The 27,298-nt window shown below is 40.3% G+C and overlaps 2 protein-coding genes across 4 annotated transcripts in view; one reads left to right on the top strand and one right to left on the bottom strand.

Moving 5' to 3' along the window:
- LOC121891820 (ras-related protein Ral-B-like) overlaps positions 1-24,868 on the top strand; it is a 187,597-nt gene extending 162,729 nt beyond the window's left edge. For 2 of the 3 annotated variants that reach the window (XM_042404427.1, XM_042404428.1), the window contains exons 5-9: positions 631-712; positions 23,355-23,477; positions 23,564-23,772; positions 24,013-24,187; positions 24,728-24,868. In XM_042404427.1, coding sequence (XP_042260361.1) covers positions 23,364-23,477; positions 23,564-23,772; positions 24,013-24,187; positions 24,728-24,835 — 606 coding nt within the window. In that variant the 5' untranslated portion in view covers positions 631-712; positions 23,355-23,363 and the 3' untranslated portion in view covers positions 24,836-24,868. Of the gene's footprint in view, positions 1-630; positions 713-21,471; positions 21,874-23,354; positions 23,478-23,563; positions 23,773-24,012; positions 24,188-24,727 lie in introns of those variants that run through there. The other variant, XM_042404426.1, reaches the window with a different exon arrangement.
- On the bottom strand, positions 5,656-17,708 carry LOC121891819 (inhibin beta B chain-like). Its single transcript, XM_042404425.1, has 2 exons — positions 16,577-17,708; positions 5,656-11,201 (listed from the first exon to the last, which is right to left on the bottom strand). The coding sequence occupies exons 1-2, from the start codon at positions 16,971-16,973 to the stop codon at positions 10,432-10,434; spliced, it is 1,167 nt and encodes a 388-aa protein (XP_042260359.1). The 5' UTR covers positions 16,974-17,708; the 3' UTR covers positions 5,656-10,431.
- Positions 24,869-27,298: the final 2,430 nt, after the last annotated feature.

The raw sequence follows: 27,298 nt of genomic DNA, 5'->3' as shown, positions 1-27,298 counted from the left end.
TTATCGTACAAATACGATAATTATCGTACATTTGGCAACGCTGAGCTACAATATGAGCCTAGTTTACATTATTCATTTTTAATTGACGTTGTGATGTGCTGTTGTGTGTAGCTTTGTATTTTGTATAGGGTGTTTTTTTTTTGCTTTGTACTGTTTGTTGTTGTGCTGTTTATGTTTTGATTATAATGGACTACGGATGCAAATTAGCTTCAAGCTAACTCCGGTGCAGTACATCATTTATGCTTAATACTGCACACTGTCCTGTTCAATAAATCAATCTGTTGATATGATGTCAGTATTGTTATTATTATTTGGTGCAAGACTTTAGCTGCAACATGTGGTTTTTATACAACTGTCTCTTTTTCCAACAAAGCTAAAGATGCAGCAGCTGAAGTTTAACTCTACGTGAAAGATCTGTATGAATTTATTTATTTATTTGTGATCCCACAACCAAAATTATACATGTTGGTGCAACTGAGCAGCTTCATTTTTATATGAATTAAAACATTTCTGTTGTTGCAATGATTGTTTTTATGTTATACTTGTTGAATGTATTCATCCAGTAGTCAGTGACTTCAGCTCACCTGATGTTTCTGCATATGTGTTTTTACTTTCTAACTCTGTCTGCAGACTTCGTGCGATCAGGATGTGATTTGAAGAGGGGAATTACAGTCCGGAGACACCGCAGCTCCTGTTTCCCTGCGGGCGACAGGTACTGTACCTTGTCACATACTGTAAATGTATGATTGACGACTCATAACCTCTCCCAGTCCCTGAAACAAATTAGATCTGCTACTCATTCTCCATAAATCAGCAGAAAAAGCACATTCAGTCCCGCTCGTGTGTCGGTCGAAGCTCACCGCGCTGTCAAAACACATAACTGTTTTGGCCTGCCAGACTTCCCGACAGCGTGTTCACTTGAGGTGAGCGTGTGTCGTGCGGTGTGGGCCCCCGGGGGCTCCGTTCATTAACATTCCTGTGTTTTTTCTTTTTTTTTTTGCGGTGAACCTGCAAACGCAGAGCAACATGATAAAACAGCTCTCGTGTGTGTGTGTGTGTCACCTGACATCGCCACAAAGTCCGCTCTATAATTCACTGGATCTCAATTTAAAGTCCTCCGCAGGCCGCCGGCTGCTGCGTCTCTGGCTGTAACTGCTTGATGCTTACTGAGAAGAAACAACACCAAATATCTGATACTGTTAAAGCTACAATTCAGGACTTTGACACATAAATGAACATCTGTTACATTCATGCAAAATGAGTTCACACAATGATGATTAAACCAATAACTGCCAGATGAATCTCTGTATTTCACAGTATACAGAGTTTATAATGTGGTGGTATAATGAATGTGTACTGAGCATGCTCAGTAGAGACCTCCGCCAGCAGAGCAGCTAGCTTCCTGTTAGCTCTCTGCTAAACTTGTGAAGTCAGCTCGGCCAGATAGCCACGTCAATCATCTTTCTCTTAAATATGATTGGGCAGGTATTTATTTCCTAATAAACTCCCTAGTTTAGCCCCGCCCAACTGTAACCCAGTAACAAGGGAAGGGAGAGAGACTTTCTAAAGAATTATATAGACTATGTCAACGGCTGTTCTCATAGGTGTTTACTATATGCATATTAGATCCCAAATTACATGATTAATAGCCAATCATGGATTTGCCTTTCCATGGGATGCTTTAAATGAGCTCTTAGAGACCAAACGCTGTTAGGAAAGTCAACATTTTTGAATTTTCTTGATTTTATGTGCACCAGTAGCACATGCTGGACTCGTCATAGAGACAGAAGAAGCACCAAAGTACGGTAGCCTGGATGTGCCAACTCCAGAAGCAAATGTGACAAAAATTTGAGTTTGTACATGGGCTCACTGTGTGCAGTTTATCCAAGCGTCAACCTATGGGGCTGTAAGATGAAGCCAATGTGGAAGTGCCAAAAACTGCAGTTCCTTGAACGACCACTTGAGGCTCCAGAAGCAAGTCAATCCCCATAGACCCCCATGTTAAAATACTCAACTTTACAGCAGAAATAAACATGTTTACAGCCTGGTACAAACAACGGTTTTGGTCTCTGTAGCTAATTTCCTCTTTCATGACAACTGTACGGGGGGGAATGTTTTTATAATTCACCCGTTTAAATTTTATTAAGCCGTAAAGTTCTGCATAATGAAGGACATGGCTGCTTTGAGTGACAGGTCCGCCAGCCACTAGGTGGCTTGTTTCAGCCATTCGGCCCGCCTCTTTGCCCATTTTTGATTGGCTGGGAGTTAGGCAGCGTCACGCACTGCCAAGATGGCGACGGCCGGAGCGGCTCACTTTGAGCTTCAAAACCGCTCTTCAGAAACCAACGGGTGACGTCACGGTAACTACGTCCATGTTTTTATACAGGCTATGGTTGCGGCTGTAAAACTGTCACACAACCCCGCGAAATGACTCGTTTCACCATCAGTGATGTGGCCATAAACTCTCTGCCTGTAACTAATGATTATTTCCAGTTAAATCACTTTCTCGATGAATTCATCATTGGTCTGTAAAATGTCGGCACATTGCGCCCGTGGTGACGTATTTAAATGTCTTGTTTTGTCTAACAAAACATCAAAAACTGAAATGTATTCAGTTTACAATGTTACAAAACAAAGAAAAGCAGCAAATCCTTACATTTAAGAAGCTGGAAGCAAAGAATAGTTGACATTTTTGCTTAAAAAATACTTTTTACATTTAAAATTCATTATTTAAAACCAGTTTAAGTTTTACCCTCAATTTCAAGCAACTTTTCCAGCAAGATGAGATAAAATGTAAATAAAAAAAACACTTAAGTTCTTCTTCTTCTTCTCTGTCTTTGATGGACGTCTCATTCCTGAGTAGCAGCAGACAATGTCGACTCGTCCCTTCATCGCCTGTCAGATTAAGAGGCGACTGTTTTCTCTCTGAAACGTATCATCTCACACCGTCTGACAGCCGCGTTTCTCGTAGCTTCTCCAGACACTTAGCGGATTATTTTTAGGGGGCAATTATACTTCTGACGGACGTTCTGTACGTTTCTCGTCGTCGTGCGTGTGAACACGTTTACAGGACAAAAAACAAAACCAGCCAACATCACGAGCTTCCTGATTGTGAGGACGGCCGCCGCTCCGCTGTCCTCACAATCATGAAGGGTGTGACCCCAGAGGTCAAACACTTGACCCTTGAAGTCCTGCTGAGATTTACTCAGGTATAATTAGGCCTGTTTAGAGCCTTTGTATGGCTGAGTGGGCGCATATAGAGCTCTATAGAGGGGTCTGTTCTTACTCCCTGCCCCGAGGAAACAACTCGACCAGCCGCCGAGAGGAATATTTACACTAATGCTCAGCGCAAAACTAATTGGAGCTGTTGAAAGTTTTGGAAAAGCGCGTTTTTGTGACTCTGACGGAGTCTCCTTCTGTCTAACCGCAGTAAATATGTTCATATAACAGACTTTTTTACTGAGGTTAATGGATAATCACAACCACACACAGGGTTTTATAAGGTTTAGTTTAGTTTTCATATTTTCTGTAAATTTATCAAGATGGAAGTTAAATTTTTCTCCAAACTGTCAGGAATCAGTCAAAACGTCTTTTAGCATCTTGTGGAGAAAAATGTCAAGTACTGAAAGTTGAAATCAAATGCTTGTTTATAGCGATTATTTTTTCTATTAATTGATTAGCAGTGGTTAAAAATGTTGATCAGTGTTTCCCAAAACCAAAGATGACGTCATCAAATGTCTTGTTTTGTCCACAACTCAAAGATATTCAGTTTACTGTCATAAAGACTAAAGAAACCAGAAAATATTCACATTTAAGAAGCTGAAATCAGAGAATTTGGATATTTTTTCTCAAAAAATGACTCCAAACGATTATCGATTATCGAACCAATTATCAAAATAATTAGCAATTAATCTAATAGTTGGGAACTAATCGACTAATCATTGCACTAGTTTACTCATTCTTTGATCAGATATTTCAGGAAACTTATAACTTTAGACAATAAATGAATATTATATTCAGACACTGTTGTTTATTTAACCCTATGTCATTATTTTATAAAGGATCATAGCGTGTTTATATTCTCTAACTGGCATCAAACGGTCAAATTTAAGTCTAAACATCCTGGACGCAGCCTGTTAAATATCAACATAGTTATGTTTTTAATTGTAGTATATGAATTTATGCCAGGTTGTATAAAATCAGCACATTTCCAGAGAACATGGAGGACATGAGCTTCAGTCCTGAGGTTAGATGTGACGTATTCTTCCTTGAGTCAAATATTCTCAGAGGGACAATAGTTTAGAAGGTTAAAACTCGTCTAACAGCGTCATGTAGTTAGATAAAAAGAAATATGACTCATCACTTCACATGAATGACGTGTTAAAGTCTTGTTTCCATCAAAGTTTAACTGGACCTGCTTCAAATTATATATCAGTTTTATCTCACTCTGAATGTTATTTTTAACCAGTTTTATCACCTCCAGGTCTAAATGTTTGGCAAAGCAGTCAAACTCTTACATAGAGCTCCAGAAATGCTGAAACTGGCACTGATGACATCTTCATATTATATAAAATATGACCTGAACATCATCCCTCTGCTGATAATAACATGTGTAGTGAATGTTTCTGGGCTTTGACGTCTCCCTCTTGGCATCACAAGATGCAGAAATATATCAACACATCTGGGCAAACGTGGCAGAAAAAAACACCTGTTTGAGCCGCCAGAGATACCCAGCTGTTAACAACTCACACACATCTGTAGTTAAAGTACTACAGTAAAAGTACATAAGTATTATGAGCTTGATGTAGTTAAAGTATTGCAGTAAAAGTACATAAGTATTATGAGCTTGATGTAGTTAAAGTATTGCAGTAAAAGTACATAAGTATTATGAGCTTGATGTAGTTAAAGTATTGCAGTAAAAGTACATAAGTATTATGAGCTTGATGTAGTTAAAGTATTGCAGTAAAAGTAGTGGTTTGGTCCCTCTGACTGATATATTATTATATATGACATCATTAGATTATTAATAGTGAAGCATCAGTGTTAGAGCAGCATGTTACTGTTGTAGCTGCTGGAGGTGGAGCTAGTTTACACTACTTTATATACAGTTAGCTAGTTTAGTCCAGTGGTTCCCAACCTAGGGGTCGGGCCCCTCCAAAGGGTCAGCAGATAAATCTGAGGGGTGGTGAGATGATTAATGGGAGAGGAAAGAAGAAAAAACAAAGTTCTGATACACAAATCTGTTTTCAGTTTTTGGACTTTTTCTCTAATCTTTGATTTTTGCTGAAATATTGGATCATTTGAACATTTATTGAAATGAAAGCATGTGAGAAGTTTAGAGGGAAAAATCACTATTTGGTGGAGCTGTTAACAACTCATAGACATGTGAAATGTGACCCCGACTACACACTGCTTTTTGTAAGACGTCAAAAGCCAAAAAGGTTGGAAACCACTGGTTTCATCTTTAACAATGTGTTGTATTTTAAAAGCTTGTTATATTATCCATTGTGTCAAATCTTCATCTGAAAAGTAACTAAAGCTGTCAAATAAATGTAGTGGAGTAGAAAGTACAATATTTCCTTTAGTTGGAGCCACATTCAACACATTGATCCAAATATTCCTCCATTAGTGTTTGATGACGCAACAACAAATCCATAAAATTGGTAATAAGAAATTTATTTTTCAACAATTACAAAGAACAAAATATTTCAAAAGCATATTCATATGTTACATCGACTGTACAGGGATCAGATGGCATGTGCTTTTACTCTAAATGACTCTGGAACAAGAGCTAACAAAAAAAAAAAAAAGAAGAAGAAGAAAAGAAAACTAGGAATATTTAAGTAATTTGATGAAAAAATATGAAATATTCCATGTCTAGGTACAAAATAGAAAAGAGATTAAGCTGATTATGGACTGATATTATACCCTGATACAGTGTTTAGGCCTCTTTTAACTGTCACAAAGTACTTTACAACAACAAAAACATGACGGCATCGCCATCTCTCAATAGCTAAACCTCTTGGCCTCTTTGGTTCCATGATTAGGTATAATACATTTGAACAGAGCTCAATTTTGCTTCTATAAAAATAACTTTTTTTTTTTTTTCTTTCAATGGCAGTTTCTATTTATTTTTATTTATTCTTATTACTAGTCACGCAACTCCTCAGTGCAAATATTCTAACATTCGCTTTGAAGAATAAGCGAAAGATTACAGTGGCAGGAGAGGGAGGTCGGAGGTCGGGCGGCGGTCGGGAGGCGGAGGAGGAGGAGGTGAGTACCTGAAAGCTCAGGTATTTCTTTTTAAATGTGTACCGGTGAAGCCTGTGAATGAGAAGCAAGAACGTACCGGACCGGAAGAAATAACAGGTTCACTGAAACGTTTTTTTTTTTTTTTTAACCTGAAAAAACATCAAAGTGATGTCAAAGAGACTTGAGGCCTGAAAACTGTGTCTCAAAGTGTGTTACCGTGCCAAACAGGCCATGATGGGAACTCCACCGAGACACATCCATTTAGACTCCTAAATCACTATTCATGCATCACATTTGGGTCAAAGTTAGCCCCAGTTTGTGTCTCTTTTTACATTTCAGACATTTTTAATGGATTATTACAAAAAGGAAGTAAAACTAATCTTTTAAAAAACCCAACAGGTCCCTCCAGTAACTCTATTTATCAACCACAGTGACATATCACCTTGCTTATTTATCTACAGTGATCATATTTGACATTTTACTGCTATTTCATAATCATTCCCTACTGTTTTTTTGGCTTGTGACGCCCTCAAACAAAACTACATCTTCCTCTTGTCTTGTTTATGTCATTCATCCTTCTCACACTGTTTTATTTGAATGCTTTTTGAGGCTTGAAAAATGTAAAACTGTCCAATAATTCACAAGAAAACAGCTCAGAATCGAGGGGAAGGTCTGTAAAAATAAACATTTTTGTGTGATAAAATCATCTCCGACCCCTTAAACTTATGTCATGTCCCCTTGGGTGGTGGTGGGGGGGGGAAGCATTGCTCTACAGTGCTTTAATTGTTTTTTCATACGCCATACGGGATGGACAAGTAGATATGTCACTTTGATTGATGTGTTTGTTTGGTTGAAGGAATAGAGTCTTCAAATCATAAAAGTCTTCTTCACTGCACAGCGAAAAAACAGTCTTTCTCCCCGACTGTCTCCTAAAAACAACATTTATATGTTTTTATCAACATAATAAGTAAAAGTCGACGCTGATTTAAGACAGGATGTGTTTACTTCTTCAATCTTTAACCAAAACCGATGTTGTTACCAAACTTTAATCCAACCACAAACTCTCCTCAACCTTGAAAGTTGCTCTTCCTGGACTGGGAAAGTGTTTCCTCTACGGCATATTTGGTGGAACCATTAAGATAAAGGTCATTTTTAGGAATCACGGCAGCCAGTTCGCCATTTTTGTAAGACCTGCTGGGTTTTTCAAACATTGATCAGACTTCACCACCTACGAACAGAAAGATGTTTCATCAGGACAGTAAGTATCCGCCTCCGCCGCCTCCCAGCCGGAACGCCGAACCCGTCCCTGCGTGCCACACTTACATTTCAAGTATTGGTGATAGTTTGTCACTAGAGCTTAAGTTCAGCTTGTCTGGTTTATACGGGTAAATACTATACATTGCATAGCTCATGCGGCACTTATTTCTTTTTAGAAGGACTGTGGGGCAACGGTGCGCCAACATCGGGCTCGTTAAAGGCATTTCAATCTGCAAGTGCTATCAAAGTGTGCGTCGGGAAATGTGCGAAGCTGCTGCTGCTGCGCCATCACGTAAAAAAACTGTAGCGATACGAGCAAACTTTTCACTTTCGCTGACTTGAAACGAGAGAATTTGTTGTGACAACTGGAAGGAATCGAACTTTTTACCCTCCGAGGAGGAAGTGTGAAGCGACAACAAGGTGAAGGAAGGTTTTTACTTGTAACACCCGAACGACACAAAAGGCAGAAAAATATGTGAGTTCATTCCTGATATTCATTTCACCACCTTCATGTGGTGATTACACACTGTTAAACTGTTATTCTGACCTCTGACTGGAGCGGTGAAACGGCGCAGTCCTTTGAAAACTAAAGATTTATTTTGGTTATTTTATTTACTTGCCCAATTTAAAACACTAATTGAAAGGGTGGAAGTTTGGGCCATCATGCAGACGCCATATGGAAGTCTAGGAACTATTGAAACTATAGATAATACATAGTTTATGTTGTTAACTAACTCTTGAAATCTGCAGATTCCAGTTTGGGTGGATTGTTCCCTCAAATACTGAATCGTGCTCTCAAATAATTTGAGATTTTGTCTTTAACAGCCAAAAGTGAAAGTAATTTAAGCAAATTTGATGCACATTTTAATAATTTGGAGGCATAAATGATTGATTAATTTGTTGCAAATTTATGAATTTAGGAAAAGAAATACAAATATTGGGCGCACTAATTGGCGCAATCCTTTGAAAACTAAAGATTTATTTAGGTTATTTTATTTACTTGCCCGATTTAAAAAACTAATAGAAAGGGTGGAAGTTCAGGCCATCATGCAGACGCCATATGGAAGGCTAGGAATTATTGAAACTGTGGATAATACGTCAGATATCAGAAGAGCTGGACAGAGTTTGTGTTGTTAACTAACTCTTGAAATCTGCAGATTCCAGTTGGCGGTAAATTTGGGTCGATTGTTCCCTCAAATACTGAATCGTCCTCTCAAATAATTTGAGATTTTGTCTTTAACAGCCAAAAGTGAAAGTAATTTGAGCATATTTGATGCACGTTTCTATAATTTGGAGGCCTAAATGATTGATTAATTTGTTGCAAATTTATGAATTTAGGAAAAGAAATATGAATATTGGGCGCAATAATTGGCGCAATCCTTTGAAAACTAAAGATTTATTTTGGTTATTTTATTTACTTGCCCGATTTAAAAAACTAATAGAAAGAGTGGAAGTTCGGGCCATCATGCAGACGCCATATGGAAGGCTAGGAACTATTGAAACTGTGGATAATACGTCAGATATCAGAAGAGCTGGACAGAGTTTGTGTTGTTAACTAACTCTTGAAATCTGCAGATTCCAGTCAGCGGTAAATTTGGGTCGACAGTTCCCTCAAATACTAAGATGTTGTCTTCAACAGCCAAAATTGAAAGTAATTTGAGCAAATATGATGCACATTTCTATAATTTGGAGACATATATGATTGATTTAAGGGAAATGATTGATTAATTTGTTGCAAATTTCTGAATTTAGGGAAAGAAATAAGAATATTGGGCGCACAAATTGGTAATTTAAGGGTAGGGTTGACTGTTTTGACTGGCATGTTTCAGGATTTTGTTGATAGAGTTTAAAATGTTTCTAACTCAACAAGCAGCAGTGCTTCCTCAACAATGAAGGTAATTGGGGGAAAGATGTGTCCCGACAATCCGAGATCAGAAACACAACGTCCTAACAGTTAAGATTTTTTTGTCTGAATGTCAGGTGTGACCTCACGTCGGCAAGTCGACCTTTCTCGTTGTCAGTTCGGAGGATTATTTCATGGTTTTGTGACAGAATCAGTGTAACAGAAACCTTGTTGAAAAGTCTCTACGGATCATGTTTTTCCTGTTTCCATCCGTTTCTGGAATGCGTCCAAATGTTCATATTTGCTTGAAGCCGTTTTTTATCGTTGGAAAAAAAAAAAAAAAAAAACAGTTTCTCTAACACGTCAGAAGTGCTGTACGTCGGTGAAGCTTGACTGGTGTCATTAACATTTTCAGTGCTTGTCCCAAGTGTTTTTGCACACATTGTTCCTTGAAAGAGGCATAGTTGAATCACCCCAACCTCCTCTGTGACTCATGTAAGGCTCCCTACACCTCCTCCGGAGACGATATATCATGTTCGAGGTTGGGTTTTATGTTCTACGCATGAAGAGTTTCATTCCAAAACTTCTTAACTAGTGGAAAACCTACTCTAACAACGTGACTGATAGCAGGAAATTAAATCAAATGGATGCTGCGTTTTTAAAGGCTAGTAGGTTACGCAAGTTCTGACAAAGATCCTCACTATCTTAGAGATATTTAATGAAGAACTTTAGATATTGATTGAAGTGGATATTTAAAGATTTGGAAGAGAACTCTTCACGTCCCTTTGAAGGAGACTGAATTGTTTCTTGACTAAAACAGTCTTCCACCAGAGAATATAACGAAATATATCAACAAACATAAATATATATACAAGTTTTTTTGTGCAGGCATACATGAAGGTGTGTAGATATGTGTGGATGAGGTTGTGTGTGCGCATGTTTTTCTCCATCGTCCATAAATATTCTGTTTCTATATTCATTTTTTTTTGTTGTTGTTGTTGTTGTTGTTGTAATATTGTGAAACTGTTTACAGTAAAGTTCTTCAGTTCCACCTTAAATAAACAGGAATAAAAACATACTCAAGCACAGCCACACTCCTCCACGATCATGTTGGGAACGTCCCGCTTGACGATGTTGTACTCGTCGTCAAAGTAGAGCATGGACATGGTGCTGAGCTTGGTGGGGATGCAGCAGGAGTTCATGGAGCCCGGGCGCATCCCCCGCATGCGGTACTGGTTCACGACCGCCGTGTGAAAGGACGAGACCGAACCGGGGACGCCCGCCATGTAGGCCGGGCAGTTCCCCTCGCAGTAGTTCCCAAAGTAGCCCGACGGCGCGATGATCCAGTCGTTCCAACCGATGAGCCGGAAGTCTATGTAGAACTGCTGGCGGCAGCACAGGCTGCTGCTGCCGTCGCACTCCAGCCCCCTCTTCCGGATCCGGTGTTTGTTGTCGGCCTGCCGCGCCTGCACCACCAGGAAGGGCCGGTGGGACTCGTCGTTGTGGTTGAGCAGGACGGTCGTGACGCCTTCCGCCTCGCAGCCCTCGCAGCGCACGTCCAGGTTCTGGCGCCGGTCGCCCTTCTCGAACACCAACCGGACGGCATCGGTCAGCATGAAGGTGTGCCAGCCGCTCCGCTTCAGCTCCACGCGCTTCTCCACCAGGTTCCACTTGCTGCTGAGGCCGGGCTCCTGGTAGTAAACCTTCACCGTCACCTTCCGCCTCGAACGCACCTCCAGAGGGGACAGCTTGAAGTAGAGCCAGAGGGTGGCCTGCGTCACGAAGAGGTTCTGGTTCCCCTCGCTGGAGATCAGGAAGAACAGGCTGGACTTGGACGTCACGATGTCATCTGAGGAACACAAACACATCAGAGGATTTGATTAAACACAAAAGCCTGTGAGACAAAACCGTCTTAAATGAGTTGAAAACACTGTGAAAAGCTGCAAGAACAGGGGTCATTTAACTGAAGGTGGACACTTATATCAGCTCTGTCATGTGGAACGTTTTGAAGACCAGACGGTCACAAAGGCGATTGAGCGCCTGAGGCCGAGGACGGGGGGGGGGGGGGGGGGGTGAACTTGGGAACAACTTAAAGTGAGACAACAGGCCCCCGGCTTCTCCTCAGTTCAGCCACAGATCCTGCGGACCGTGACAGGAAGGTGTTGGGCGCAGGGCCACTTGGCCTCCGACTCGGCCCAAATATGAGGCGGAGGAAGGGGAGGGAGGGAGCGTAAGAGAGCGGCAAACAAAGGTTCAAAGGCTTTGTGGTGAATGCTGCCTGAAAATGAGATCTTATGGAGCCTAACTGTCCTCACAAAGAGGCCTGAGAGCGCGTCGGCAGGGCCAGGCAGTGCGGGAGATGCAGCAACAAAACTCGGAAGAATGAAGACGCAAGAAAAACCATTTACATGACATTAGCTGCTTCTCAGAGAGCCGCTGCTGCAACAGACTGCAAATGGTCACAGTCTTTTCTATTTAGCGACCATCAGCTCATTTGTGGGACGACAGAAAAAGGATTGGAAGGGGGACAGCTGAGTAAAGCCAGAGATAAAGTTCTGTGTTTCCATTGCATCTTCCTGAGGAAAGTCCTGAACCAAAGCAAAAAAAAAAGATTTATATTATATCCAGACTACTTCTCATGTATTTGCAATTCATCTCATTTATTGGGTTTGCGAGTTTCTTTGTGTGTCTCTCTGCACGCCAGCGCTCCCATTAAGGAAGGATAAAGTTTTGATCTTGAGCAGAGACATGTAAATATCCTGAGAGTACTCCTGAGTAATTGATGGTGAAACAGGATTCGGTGCACTCAAGACCAGAAGCAACGGCCTCGCGGATCAAACCATGCTCACTGGGATAAAAAACCTTTTTTACTTTCTGCTTTTGTTACCGAGGAGAACACATGATGGACAGCTGTCAGGTGAAGAAGATTAGAAACATTCGTCAGGTCTGAACCTCCTGAACTCAGAGCGAAGCTGATCGGGGGGATAAATTGAGATTGACAGGCGGCGGGAAATCAGTGAGAGGACACAGAGTCCAGTGGTTGAAGTGGAGATTTCATAGATGAACAGTTGCACATGTACAACAGAACGGGGAGCGTGTGTTTTTTACGACCTGGCTGCAGGTTAAAATGCTTTAGATTATTCCTCTGAGAGAGGGAGCAGAATTTTGTTGCCAGTCATCAAAGGGGAAGCGCGGCCTCCGTGTGCGTATCTCCTCATCCATCACGAGACGACGAGGTTATCTCTGAGTCATTACTCAGCAGCTTGGATGTTAGATCACACACCGCTGAACAACGCGGGCTGGCAGATTAGAGCTGCTGCTGCTGCTGCCGTCGCCGTCGTCACCCCCCCCCCCCCCCCCGTTTCAAATTCAACAACGATAAAGCGCCTGCGAAATGAAAACAGAGTTGAGCTGCGGGTGAGATTTTTTTTTTTTTTTTGTTGCACATATTCTTTCTTTCAAACTCTCGACTCGCGCACTTATCCTAAACTGCAGGGATCAAAGCTGAGACGCCTGTAATGTAGATATATAAACAAACGCTGAAGGAGAAGGGTGCGGTGTGTGTGTGTGTGTGTGTGTGTGTGTGTGTGTGTGTGTGTGTGTGTGTCGGGGAGTGTCCGCCGTACAATGAGACGGAGGAGGATAGTTAATTGACGGGTTTGACAGGGAATTCATTTGTCACAGACGACCAGCTCCATTGTCTGAGATGGTAATGAGATAAAATGAACTCCGTGACAAGATAAACTTAAAGGCAACACAGGAGTGACAGCAGCACGCAGGCGGCTCACACATAAATTCATATTAAACGTCCAGAAAGTGATGCATTAAAATAGAAAAAGCATGCAGCTGTTTCCAACTGGCTCCACGTTATATATTTGGACAAATATTTGGGTCTTGATTTCTTGCTGCTAAAGGCCACAAATGTTTAGCGAGTGAATAATAACAGGCAGATAAATAAACCGCAGTGTGTTGCAGCAATGACGTAATTGTGTAGCATTCAAGTTCAACACGCTTTTTCCACAACAAATGAATGAGCGAGCGTCGCAGTGAGAAGTCTAAAATTGGGCTTTTTTTAAAAAAATAAGATCAACACCACTTCTCTCAACAGGAAGTAAATCTTCATCTGAAGTGTGTGTGGTTTAAAAAAAAACGCTGAGTCACTTCTCAAATAGATGACGACATACCAGGAGGTTAAATTACATTAAAAAAAAATGATGAAATCTGATTTTGTTCCCTTTTTTTTTTTTTGCAGAAATGTTGAAATATTTTCTGCAACACGATGTGACAGAGAAAACCTGCAACTGGGATGCCAATTGTAAACTGGTACCAGTTTAAATTTGACTGGTTGGAGAGACAAACAGTCATCAACTGAGTTTCTTCCTTATTTGGCTCCAAACAAACAAGTAAAGATTTTGTCACATGTGTGTTTTAAAGGTTGTACAGATTGACACATTTCACTCTAAATCTGTCTGTCTAAAGTTGAGTTGACACAACAATCCTTCAGGTCCATTTAGTAGGTGCTGTGGAGCTTTTGATCATATCACATGATCTTCATCAGCAGACGTAGTTTGTCCTGAAGATGTTTCCTGAAGACTTCACCTCAACTTTTAAACCAACGTGGACAACTCAAAAACTACACAAACTCCATCTGCTGGTGAAGATCATGACACGTGATCAAAAGCTACTAAATGGACCTTGAGTTGAAATCAGGTTTTTTTAATGCTGTTTGGAGCCGAAACGGAGCCATCAGCTCTCTATCAGGCGATTTCCATCTATGACGTCATGAAAAAACAACAGGAAGCTCAAAAAAACCTGAAGTGAAGGCATCAAACTGATCGATTGATTGAGTTTTATTGATTTTCCTGAAAATTGCAAAAAAGTTCATGAAAAGTTTGAGTCAGGACTACAAACTGTGACCCACTGCCACCAGCACCGTGCTCTCCAGTCACAGTGCTGCTTCATACTGTATAGTAGGGCCTGTAGTTAGATCACACACACACACACACACACACACACACACACACACACACTGTGAATTGTAATGGGGGTGCCAGGCTGCAGAGTTCAGCCCGTCAATCTGCATTCAGGCTGCAGGACGACCGACACAAAAGCTCTGACCTTATACTGAGGAGACTGATTCAACACAACCCTGCCATGTCACACACACACACACACACACACACACACACACACACACACACACACACACACACACACAATCTCCTGGATGTAGATGCATGTATAATCCCACGCAGACACTCGTAGAAACACACACACACAGTTAAAAAAGCATCAATAACACACACACACACACAAAGATGTGACAGAGACACAAAAGCTCAAATACAACACAAACTGAGACAAATGACACTCAGACACATGACATAATGAACACACACACACACACACACACACACACACACACAGGTTGAGAATAACAGCTCCAAACAGCCCCGAGTGCCGACACGAAGCAGCAATTTGTTGATGTGGAAAGCAGATGTTTTCTGTGTAGCGCCGTCGCTTTGAGAGAGGAGAGCGGAGACACGGACACACGTGGGCGAAAGCAGGTGGCGTCGTTGATCATTTTCAGCGCTGCTCCTTTCAGCCGCCCATGAGTAAATTGTTCCTCTGAGCCTTGTCGCCGTGCCATGTCCCCGCTGGCAGCCGCTCAGCGAAACGCTAAACGCAGCCAACTGGCAAGCGGACGGCGCCGAGGTGGAAGGTCTGCAACACAGCGGCCACAGAGAGAGAAACATCTGAAACTAAAAAGGCTCTCAGCGGGGAGCGAGAAAACCTCCGCCGACGCAGAGCAAAAGCTGCCATCACAGTTTATGTTTCTGGAGTCGTTTGGTTTTCTAGGAAAGTGAACGTAACACGGGGGTGGAGGGGGGGCCCTGAAGACCCAGATGTCCAACCTTCTCCTCAAGCACATGAACACACCAGAGGAGCTCATACTTAAAATTCCACTTTTTGAATGACACAAGTCTTAAAATCTCATTAGTTCTCCATCCGACACACTGACAGGTGCAACAAATGAGAAGCAACCTGCTAAATCACAAGTTTGAAATGATCTTTTAAGTGCAGCTTTAACTTAAAGAACAAACAAACAGGTTTTAAATGAGATAAAATCATCACTTGTTTCTGGAGACATTTGCCTGACATTAAAGGGCCAACTGGGCTGTTAACTGGGGAGAAACCAGCATATGATGACAGTCTAACATCCATTAAACAGACAGCAAAGCAAAAGAAGAGCAAGTCAGCTGTTGATGTGTAAAAAATATAATTAAAAAGCTTTAAAAACTCGACGATATTTATGTTAATGTTTCACAAAACGATGCCGGTAGCAACTAAAGACAATCTCCGCTTTTATTTGGAGTGATTTCAGGCCCTTTGTGTCAACATCTGTTCAACATCAGCATGTTCTCTGCTCTGGGTTGTTTCTCAATCAGTCGGTAAATAGACACACACACACACACACACACACACACACACACACACACACACACACACACACACACACACACACACACAGAGGGAGCAGAGTTGGCTGATGTTCGTCCCCGAGCAGCAGCACCTGATTCATCACCGACATGCATCAAATATGGTTTCACATATTAAATTTCATGAGGACAAGTGTCCTAAACACACACACACACACACACACACACACACACACACACACACACACACACACACACACACACACACACACACACACCTGCAGAGCGTCATGAAGTCTGTTCTAACAGTTTAGTTTGAAGTCGTGTTAAATGTGTTTTTTTTTGTTGATAAATTGATGCTGTTTTTCATCTCCGGATTTCTGGATGTTTGTGTATTTTGGAGGAAAAAGTGGATGATTAAAGGATGTTTTTTTATTTCTCAGGATTAAATGAGATGTTTTTGATGAAAAGCAGCACAAGTTACATGATCTTGTGTGTCTCAGCTGATCCTTCAGACTGTCAGCTCATCTCTGCTGCCTGTGAGGATGCTGAGACACAAAGCGTTTCACCTTCAGCTGAGGCTCATTTTCTGGAAAACAAACGAATAAACCTGCAAACTCAGTGTCTGCTACGAGTATTTGAACATTTCAGAAGGGAAATCAAAGCGTTTTCTTAATTTTCTTGAATGAACTTGATGCTAAAGTGGCTTGTTTAAAGAAAATATGTGAAAAAAAACCTCAAATTGCAGCCTGAGAATAAAGATGTCTGCAGCTCCATCACGCACCTTTCTCCGCAAAGCTGATGATCTCCGAGCTCTCCTCCAGCACCTCGTTGCTCATCGCGTGTCCGTCCAGGTTGGGGATCTCCACCCTGCCGTCCTCCCGCAGCTTCCCGGCGTGAAGCTTCCGCAGCGCCGTCACCATGGCCGCCTTCGGGACCGGGTGCGTGATGTTGGGCCGCTCCCGCATCTGCAGCCTGCTCAGGATGTGCCTCTTGACCGCCTCTAGGAAGTCCACGTTCAGCTTTCCCGAGTCAGGGTCCTCCGGCTGAGCGACGCCGCAGGACGCGCAGGTATCCCGGGACGCCGTGTGCGCCTCCGCCTCGGTACCGGGCGCAGCGGTGCAGCGGATGGAGAGGACGCAAGCCACGAAGAGTGCCAGCCGGAAAAGACAGCTACTCATTTTCTGTTTGAGGAGGAGTAGAATAACTTTTTTCCCTCTTTTGTCAGAGTTAAAATCATAAAAAGAAATATGAACGGACAAGAAAAAGCGTCTCAGTGCCGAGCTGTCTCCATGCGTAACGGCGGTCCGCGCAGGTCTGACGCACTTTGATGCCAGTCGGTGCAGTTTATTTCCATTCACTCGTGGATGTGTGTGCAGGAAATCTCTTTATTACATCGTTATATTGATGTCTTTGGTCTTTCTCAGTTTCTCTCCTGTCAAAGTAAAAACAAAAAGCTGTGAAGGCGACTCCTCTTTACTCCTGATTATAGGAAACACTTTGAGTTTTGGAGCAGCTTCACACAAAGAGCATCAGAAGAAGAAGAAAACGTGTCATGGTTTCATTAATCAGCATCAGCCCAGCTGGAAGTCTCCCTTCAACATACTCCACAAACACAGATATTCCACATTTTTCTTTTTTCTTTTTTTTTTAAAAAAAAAAGAAAAGTTCAATCCATCATATTCTGGTCCACAAACGCACCAGGTGACTCATCATCATCATCCTCACTTCTTTCTGTTCTCTTAAATGTATTTCAAACGTGGCTGGTCGTGACTCCCACTGTGCTGCTGCCGGAGTGCCGATGCGCAATTAAGAAGACGAAGAAGAAGAAGAGGAAGAAGAAGAAGAGGAGGAGGAGGACGAGGAGGTGTGCCAGTCAGCGCATCGAGGAGCGTTTCCATTCTGGCGTCTGGGACTCGGGGAGCCGCCACACACCGAAAACTTTTTTATATACAGGGGGGGTCAAAGTGAGGAGGGCGGAGCCAATGAGGAGACAGAGAGAGAGAGAGAGAGAGAGAGAGAGAGAGAGAGAGAGAGAGAGAGAGGGAGCGGGGCGGTGTTAATAAAAGTCCCTGAGGAGAAACCAGTGAATTATCTCTGATGGGATTCATATTGCACTTTAATCCAAAATTATATCCTGAAAGTCATTTATAGAGGAAAACATGTTTTTATCAGCAGTAAGTTCAAATGTAGTCCAACTGATTCATTTAACCCTCAAAAAACTATATTCAGTTTATTTATTTATAGACACTGAGAGACTTCAGTCACACAGTAACATTAAAACAGTTCACACTCATAATTAGTCTCTATAACAAACCTCTGAACCACTAATCTTATTTCACCTTCATCAATCAGTCTGTAACGAAGCTTTCAGACAGCAGACAGAGTTTATTCTTTAGGTTTTACACTATTTGTCTCATTTATCTTTTTATCATTTTAAACAGGAGAACATAACAACCATCATGAGTCCGATACATGTGATATAAATACAAATTTAACTCAGCCGAGACTCTCTATGTATTAAAAAATGTACATAAAAATCAAAATAGTTGAAATCTGTTTGCATGTTCTGGTTCAGACAAACATGTTCAGATGTTTTTACAGCTTTCAAATGTATAAATCTGACCTGAACAATAAATATAAAGGTTAAATTACTTCATTACAGGTAAAGATGTGATCAGGAAACTGTATTTAAAGGATTCATTAAGCTTGTTAAGTTATATTTTTAGTTTAAATATCAGTTTAATCTAATAGATCACATTTTATAAGCTGATCACATGTTTTTATATAAAGTCTGATCCAATAACTGTCAGTTCAATGTAGAACAAGTGTTAAATACTATAAAATGGATGATTAACTTCACTACTTTAGTAAATGTGTTTAATCACTTTTCACCACTGATGTTTTTATATAAAATCGTTAAACTGGATCTGCTTCATTTATTTACCACTTTTACAAACAAGTTTAAACTCTTTTATTCTTTTCTAATGTTGAGTTTATTGCTTTTATTGATCTCTTAGGTTCTATTTTTAGATTTGTACCCCGAGGCTCAACAAATAAAATCCTAATTTGACGTTTTATTTGAAAGATTATAGCTGTTAAATATATATGTGCATAGTTGATCATTTTTAATATTTGTCTTTAAAACACTTTGAAGCTGCTCTATTTGCCTTCAGGGGGGATTCATCTGCACAGACTTGAACCTGAGATACATAAAAGATCATAAAATATAGAATAAAAATGTTTAACATTTGATAAAACCTCATATAAAATTTGAACGTGTGACAACATAACATAAACCCTGGATCACATCCAGCCATAATCAGCTGATCTTAATGTGCATACAGGTGTTTTTATGTTATAGTATCACTGAAGTTTCCTTTAATAAAGTGATTTACAGTCACTTTGTAAGAAAATAATCTGGATTTTTATGCTTTAAAGTGTCTTTAAAAAGACTTTTCTCAAAGTAGAGTAAAGAAATGACACCAGAATTGCTTCCCACATAATTTCACCTCAAGAATTTAAAGATAATCGTTGTTCATGTTGATTTTGACGACTAATATTAATCACTGTAGTGTTTTAACTACTTATAAACTTCCAGAAACACATCTACATATGTAAATAGGCTGGCCTGGTCTGAGTCGACGTCTGGACAACATTTGTTAGTAAAAAACTCTAAAACCAAATCAGCTCCTCGCAGCACGAGACATCCAGCAGCAGCAGCCGCTGATGATGAAGGCAGCCTGAGGTGACCTTTGACCTCCAGCTGGTGATTATCATACAGCAAAACAACAGGAAGTGTAAAAACAGGTCAGGTCTGCGTTTCTCCTCACATGACCCGTTTTTTTATTGAAGTCACATGAGTTTGATTCGACTCATCCTGACATGATGAATTAATAACACATGCTGCTCTGTTGAAATCTACATTCTTAAAGATTCCAGAGATACTAAATGTGTCAGGCTGAATTTGGGGGGGAAATGTGCATAAAATGAGACCGCAGGACGAAACATGTTTTCTTTAACTTTTAATCTACTCGGAGGAGATTTAAAGGGACAATCAGGGAAGTTTACGTCGGCTGCGGTGCATCTGTGGTTCTGAGCTGAAGGAGATCAGTCAATGAGCTCAGCTGGTTGATCAGCAGCAGATAAAGTGATGAAATTGCGCCATCTTTGTTCCAAATACTGGAACTGCATCTTAAATATCTTTATTTTTTGACAATATTTAATTAGAAAAAACATTTTGTTTTCTGGATGTTTAGATTATCAGACGAGTTATGATGAAATGTTCCTGACCAGCAGAGGAAGAAGTATTCAGATACTTTACTGCAGTAAAAGTACCAATACAGCAATGTAAAAATACCCTATTACAAGTAAAAGTCCTGCATGAAACATCCTACTGCAGTAAAAGTACATAAGTATTATGAGCTTGATGTAGTTAAAGTATTGCAGTAAAAGTACATAAGTATTATGAGCTTGATGTAGTTAAAGTATTGCAGTAAAAGTACATAAGTATTATGAGCTCGATGTAGTTAAAGTATTGCAGTAAAAGTACATAAGTATTATGAGCTTGATGTAGTTAAAGTATTGCAGTAAAAGTAGTGGTTTGGTCCCTCTGACTGATATATTATTATATATGACATCATTAGATTATTAATAGTGAAGCATCAGTGTTAGAGCAGCATGTTACTGTTGTAGCTGCTGGAGGTGGAGCTAGTTTACACTACTTTATATACAGTTAGCTAGTTTAGTCCACTGGTTCCCAACCTAGGGGTCGGGGCCCTCCAAAGGGTCATCAGATAAATCTGAGGGGTGGTGAGATGATTAATGGGAGAGGAAAGAAGAAAAAACAAAGTTCTGATACACAAATCTGTTTTCAGTTTTTGGACTTTTTCTCTAATCTTTGATTTTTGCTGAAATATTAAGTATTATGAGCTTGATGTAGTTAAAGTATTGCAGTAAAAGTAGTGGTTTGGTCCCTCTGACTGATATATTATTATATATGACATCATTAGATTATATACATTATTTCCCTGTTAAGTTTTTCACATTTTGTATGTCGTATGTTGCACAGATTCAGTAAAGTTCATGTTATATAAATAAAATTGACGTGACTGGTTATAATAAGTCTTCTGTATAACAGGGTGTGTAGCTGAAGCTAATTTCCTTTTACAAAATTTAACAAAAGTTTTTATGACAGTTATCAATATAATAAAGAATAAATAAATGAATTATTGAATAAATAAATTGTTTTTATTCAGAACTTTATGAACGTCAACACATTTATAAACTATATATTGAACATACAGTAAATTTAAGGTAACTTGTAATTTAAATATAATATATAAAAATATATAATATCAATTAAACATACAAACACAATAAGAATAATACTAAAAGTAAAATATAGAAAAAGAAAAAAAATCTGATATATGTGTAAGAACTGCAGATTCTGACATTAGTGAAAAAACAACAAAAACAAACAAACAAAAAATAAACTCAATTGGTCTGAAAAACAATGCATGTTTAAAGGAGGAATAATTTGGAAATTATACGTATGTATATAAAGTTTTCCTAAAATAAATAAATAAATAAACATAAATAAATAGAAGGAATTCCGTGACATCACTTCCTGTGAGTGTTATCAGCCTCGTCCTGAGAGGAGTGAAACGGTGAGAGGTATCACTCGGTGTCAGTTTCTCGGTTCCGTCAGTTTCCTCCAGTCTGTGACGATGACCGCCATTTTATCGAACATATCTATATCTGAAGTTTATATTTTATTTAAATTGTACAATTTCAAACGCTTTTTTTTAGTATCAGAAGGTTTAAAAAGTGTATATTGTGGCAGTATTTAAGACCAACGGTCAACTCGTCGTCATGGTTACGACTACGCTTGCGCAGTTTCCGCCCCAGCGATGTTGTTTTTCAGCGCGCGGAGTGACGCCTCTGTCAGACACATACAATCTTCGGTTGAGTGCGGGTCCAAGGTGGGGCAGAAAGAGTCTCCTGGTTAACTTGTCAAAGTTGAGTGTGTGTCGCTGTATGGCGAATTCCTGAGTGAACGACAGAAAAACACGTTAGCAGGTGAGTGTTCAGACCGTTTCTTTGTTGTTTAAGCTACTTTGAAGCTTTCTTTGCGCGGCTGCGACGCGTTTTAAAGTCGTTTTCGTTGGATTCCCCCCTGAGGGAACGACGGTTATCTCTCACTAGCTAGTTATCTCGCGTGCCGACTGACGCTCCCCGCAGCCAATCGCAACCGCCGGAGGGGAGTTCGAACGCTGGCTTCAGCCAATCAGAGACGCTCCTCGGGGTGAAGGCGGGAACCGGGAAGAGCAGAAGTGTCTGTTTAGTGTTTTGTAGAAAGTGGTTTGGAGCTGTCAGCTGGTTCCTGTAGAGAGGAAGCTGAAGCTGTGTGTTGACACTATGAGTTATAGTTCCTCTTTAAGTGAAGCCAGACATATTGTTCATTTATTTATTATGTTTTTAAAGCTCTCTCTATTAATATTCACCTCGTTCTGGACTCGGCCTGACAGCTTAAACTCCACATATTGTCACTTTTACCACAGTTTCACCCTCATGCTGGCGTCCTTGGAGGCTCAGCCCGCATTGAAGGCGAGCTGTAAAGGTCACTGACAAGTGGCTTTTTCCACCGACTTCCCAGCGGTGTATTTACAGTGGCTCTTTATCAGAAGGCCCTTCATTTGGCCAGTCAAACATGCTGGTTAGCATGGAAGTCTGGGCTCCTGACACCGGTTTGTGCCTCTCTCATGCTGTACATCATCACACTGGAGTCACAGCGTATGTTTTAAAAAGAAATAGAACATAATGAAACAGTTTTAAAAGTAGTTTGAGTATCTTTAAAGACTCTTCTAACCATCCCGATGAGAAATATTCCATCAACTATGCCATTAAAACTTACTTTTAACCTGTTCTCCAAGTTCGGTGGAAACTGAAAACAACACATGTATGTAATCATTTCAGATAAGATAAGAGTCTTATTGATTATTAAACGCAAATAAGACACCTCCCATATAGGCAGGGCACAGAATTAGCACCAGCCACCTGCCAAAAGCGGCCGGTAGATTAGCTTCAGTCACCAGCCAAAAAAACAACGGTAATCTGTTGATTGGCTGATAACATTTGAACATCCACTAGCCATCAAAAGTTCATTTTGCACCCTGCATACAGGTAATTTAAAGTGCTGGACAGGTGGCCGACGAGCTGATGAGACAGGACGAATATGAAGAGTAAAACAATTTAATGTAGGGCTTCATCTAATGATTAATTTCATTAATGTTTAATCTAGACATCTGAGGATGTCAGCGTGGTCTGTGTCGAAATGTAACAGGCTGATAAAAACAATAAAATAGAGAAATGACAATAAAAGACAACCAAGAATACAACACAGCGCCTGTCAAATGAACAAGTTGAGCTCTATAAACAAATAGTTTGAGCTCTAATGAAAGTATTATTACAGTTATTATCTTATAGAGTAACTGAAACATGTTTTATTGTTCTGGAAGTGAATAACAGATGAATTTGTGATGTTTTCTGGACTGATGCAGACCAGAGTCATGGCCTCCAGCAAGAACAAGGGCCAGACCTCTCTGGCTCTCCACAAGGTGATCATGGTGGGCAGCGGCGGCGTGGGGAAGTCCGCCCTCACCCTGCAGTTCATGTACGATGAGGTGAGACTCCGACGCTACATTTCCCATGAGCGCTAGCTGTTTCCCCCGTGTCCCGTCACACACACAAACCTTTTCTCTGCTCTCAGTTCGTGGAGGATTACGAGCCCACCAAGGCCGACAGCTACAGGAAGAAGGTGGTGCTGGACGGCGAGGACGTGCAGATCGACATCCTGGACACGGCGGGTCAGGAGGACTACGCCGCCATCAGAGACAACTACTTCCGCAGCGGCGAAGGCTTCCTGTTGGTCTTCTCCATCACAGAGCACGAGTCCTTCACGGCCACCGCGGAGCTCAGGTCTGTTTCTGGTTTTCATCTCTCAGCAGACAGTAAGAGTTTGTTTATTTCTCCTGTTTCACTCTCAAAAAGTTCAGATCTGTCTTTTTAAAAATCATTTTCACTCGTGTTTGAGTGGTTTTTGCACAGTTAAAGTCACCTCAGCTCTTCAGCGAGGAGGCGAGAGAGAGATTTCCCGCTCGTTTTATCTCTCAGAATAGTAAACAATCCAACTTATGTTTTTTCCCGCCGTCTCGTCAGGGAGCAGATCCTGCGGGTGAAGGAGGAGGAGGCGATCCCTCTGCTGCTGGTGGGGAACAAGTCGGACCTGGAGGAGCGGCGGCAGGTTTCTGCCGAGGAGGCGGCGGCGAGGGTGAGCGAGTGGGGGGTTCAGTACGTCGAGACGTCGGCCAAGACGAGAGCCAACGTGGACAAGGTACGCAAATACGACGACGCGCTGGATTCATTCAGGGTTGCAAGTTTTCAGCTGACAGAGAGTCAAAAACTAACATAGAGAGCAGCTACAGGTAGTCGGTGAGTAGCCTAGCAACCTACTGACGGAGACATAATCATCCTGGAAGTAGAGCTGCAACGATTAGTTGATCGACAGATAATTAATCAGCAAGAAAGAAGCCAAATATTTACTTGTTGCAGCTTCTCAGATGTGAAGATTTGAAGCTTTTATGTGTCGTTTATGACAGTAAACTGAAATCTTTGAATTTTTGATTGTTGATCTCAAAATGATTGATCAATTAATCAAGAAATGAATCTGCCAAAACCATCAGTCGCAGCTGTGTTTGTATTTTTGAGTCCAAGCTTAACAGGAAGTCCAGTTTCTCCTGTTTTCCTCTACGAGCTCATGAAGAGTCAACAGCTGTTTAAACCTCAGTACTCGTCAGTAAACGGGTGTCGTTCTCCTGGAGACTGATGGAGCTCTCTGGTTCACGTCTCTCTCTCTCTCTTTTGTGTCTCTCAGGTTTTCTTCGACCTCATGCGGGAGGTCCGCAAGAAGAAAATGTCCGAGAGCAAAGACAAAAACGGACCGAGCGGCAAGAAGAAGAAAAAACCCTGCTGCATACTTTAACAACAAAACAAGTGCCAAAACCAAAAAAAACAACCACCAAAGTCTACAAACTCTACAAACACCAACATTCACTTCAACAGCTGAGAGTTCAGACTCTCCATCCTCAGCCTCAAGTGTCTTTGGGCATTTATTCTGAAATGTGTTTTTTTTTTTTTCCTCCAAATGTACAAAATCCAAATTCTAAAATCATGTTGCCATATTCAGCACAAACAGTTCACACAGCAGCCGTTTCATGTCGTCAGGAACTTCACCTGTGATTCAACCAGAGGAACCAGAATTTACTTCCTATATCCCAGAAAAAGTCCCTGTTCTCTGCTTCTTTCACATGTTCCAGGAACTGTTGAGGCATTAAAACAAAGCTTCGTTCTCACAGGAAACAAGAGACAAACGTTTCTTGTGATGTTCGTCTGAAAAGAAAGAAAGAGAAGAAGAAGAAGAAAGGTCATGAGATCAATGCAACACTAAATGCAAAGAACAGCAGGATGTTATTGTTGTTTTTTTTTAGAGCAGTTGTTGATGTTTAGAGTTCTTCATCTGTGGTGGAAAGTGAAAGCAGGAATGTACAAAAGGAACAAAACTCACCACGACTAAAACGACTAAAACATCTCTTTTGTGAAGCTGCGTTTTTTTCACCAAAATCTGAAGAATCAAATTAGACGTTTAAAATGTTTTTACACGACGGAACAACAACAACAACAACAACAACAAGAGGATTCTGTTGTTGTTTGTATTTACTGTTGCATGACTCTCTCTCCTCTCTCTTTTCTCTTCTTCTGTGGTTTTTAAACGAGTTGAGTCGCCGACAGCAAAGCTTTTTAAGTTTGTTTTTGACTTTAACAAACAACCTGAGAGTTCTTCTTCCTCGTTTTATGCATGATGTCAACAGTTCCTCAAACTTTGGAAAAGGTTATTTAGCACCTGGAAGCGTCTCACAAGAAGTAAATGAAGTCACTGGTTCCTCTGGTTGATCCACTGGGAAAGTTCCTGCAGTGGAAAGTCTGTTAGATCCTCAATTATCTGGTTGGAAATATAAAAAAAAAAGGGCAAAAAGGGTTTAAAAGCTTTAATTCTAAAGAAACACTCGCTTATTATTGACAATCCCTAGTTTTACCAGACGCCTGTTTGTTGACCTTATAATTCAGCAGCTTTATTAGACTTTAACAACATATTAGTCGTCTCTATCTGGTCAGTCTCAGTGTTATTTTGTGCCTTAAACTGTCGTCTGAGACACTTTGAGTTCTCAGTTGACTCTGTGAAGCTGTTTGGAAACCAGGAAACGCTTTAAATAATCAGTTTTTTTTTGGGGGGGGGGGGAAGAATCCCCGTCTATGTTGTTGTTTTATATCAATCTATCTGAAGTATTTTCACACATTCCTTCATATATGATGATCACACTTCCCAAACACTCCTGTGTAAGTATGAAAGCTTTATTCTTCACCTCCCTGACGAACACAAAGGGAAACCTATTTAATTCACTCATTACTCTCCTCGTTGTCTCTGTATTTATGACGTCTGTGGTTTGACGGACAAACTCACATCTATTAAATAATAAACGACAGATTGATCACTGCTGCTTCTTTGTGCCGACTGACGGATCTGAACATGACTGTGAAAACATTTAATGTTTTATTTTGAAAAGCTGAATATTAAATTGATAATTAATGACTTTATTTGAGTTTAAAAGAAGCTTTTCAATTTAAGAAATTACTGTTTTTGCCTAAAATTAGTTTGTTTTAGTATAAATATCTTTCATGGAAATGAACCTTTAATAATTACATATAATGTTTATATAAATGAGAACAGATAACAGGATTTATCTGACAAGTTGTTAAAGATATTATTTAATATTTAAGGTAAAAGTTCACTGCAAAAATCTTCTAATCAAGTCAAAAAATCCTAAAAAGTGTATTTTTTGTATTTTTTTCTTAATTAATATGCAAGAACAACATGTGATTAGAGGATTAGTCTCATATATTTGACACAATTAGAACCTGCAGGTTTAAAACATCCTGCAGTCCAGAGGTCAAAGGTCAAACACCTGAAGCAAACATCCACATCCTAAAATAATTTATTTTCAAAATAAGTGAAAAGAATCTGCTGCTTCAGTAAGAATATTACAGGAATAAAATTGTTGTCTTATTTTGAAAAAACAAGGTCAAGTTGCTGCACAAAAACAAAGAAAATGAAACTTAATCTTAGAAAATATATTTTATATTTTAATGTCAGTTTAATCCAGAAAACAAAATGACAGAAATGATTTATTGAAAAGGTGAAAGAAGGCAGAATAAATCACATCAGATTTATTTAATAAGTCTAATAATGATTCTACATTTCTACATCCTGAACTAAAGTTATAAAAGAAGGAAACGCTGCAGATTGATTGTAATATATCGTTTGGCCACTAGATGACGCTCTGACATACTGTAAGTTTTAATGTCCATCATGCAGCGAAGCAGCTTTAAA

Source organism: Thunnus maccoyii, chromosome 24, assembly GCF_910596095.1.
Source record: "Thunnus maccoyii chromosome 24, fThuMac1.1, whole genome shotgun sequence".
NCBI lineage: Eukaryota > Metazoa > Chordata > Actinopteri > Scombriformes > Scombridae > Thunnus > Thunnus maccoyii.
Note: the sequence above shows the minus strand (reverse complement) of the source record. Positions and strands in the feature narration are given on the sequence as shown.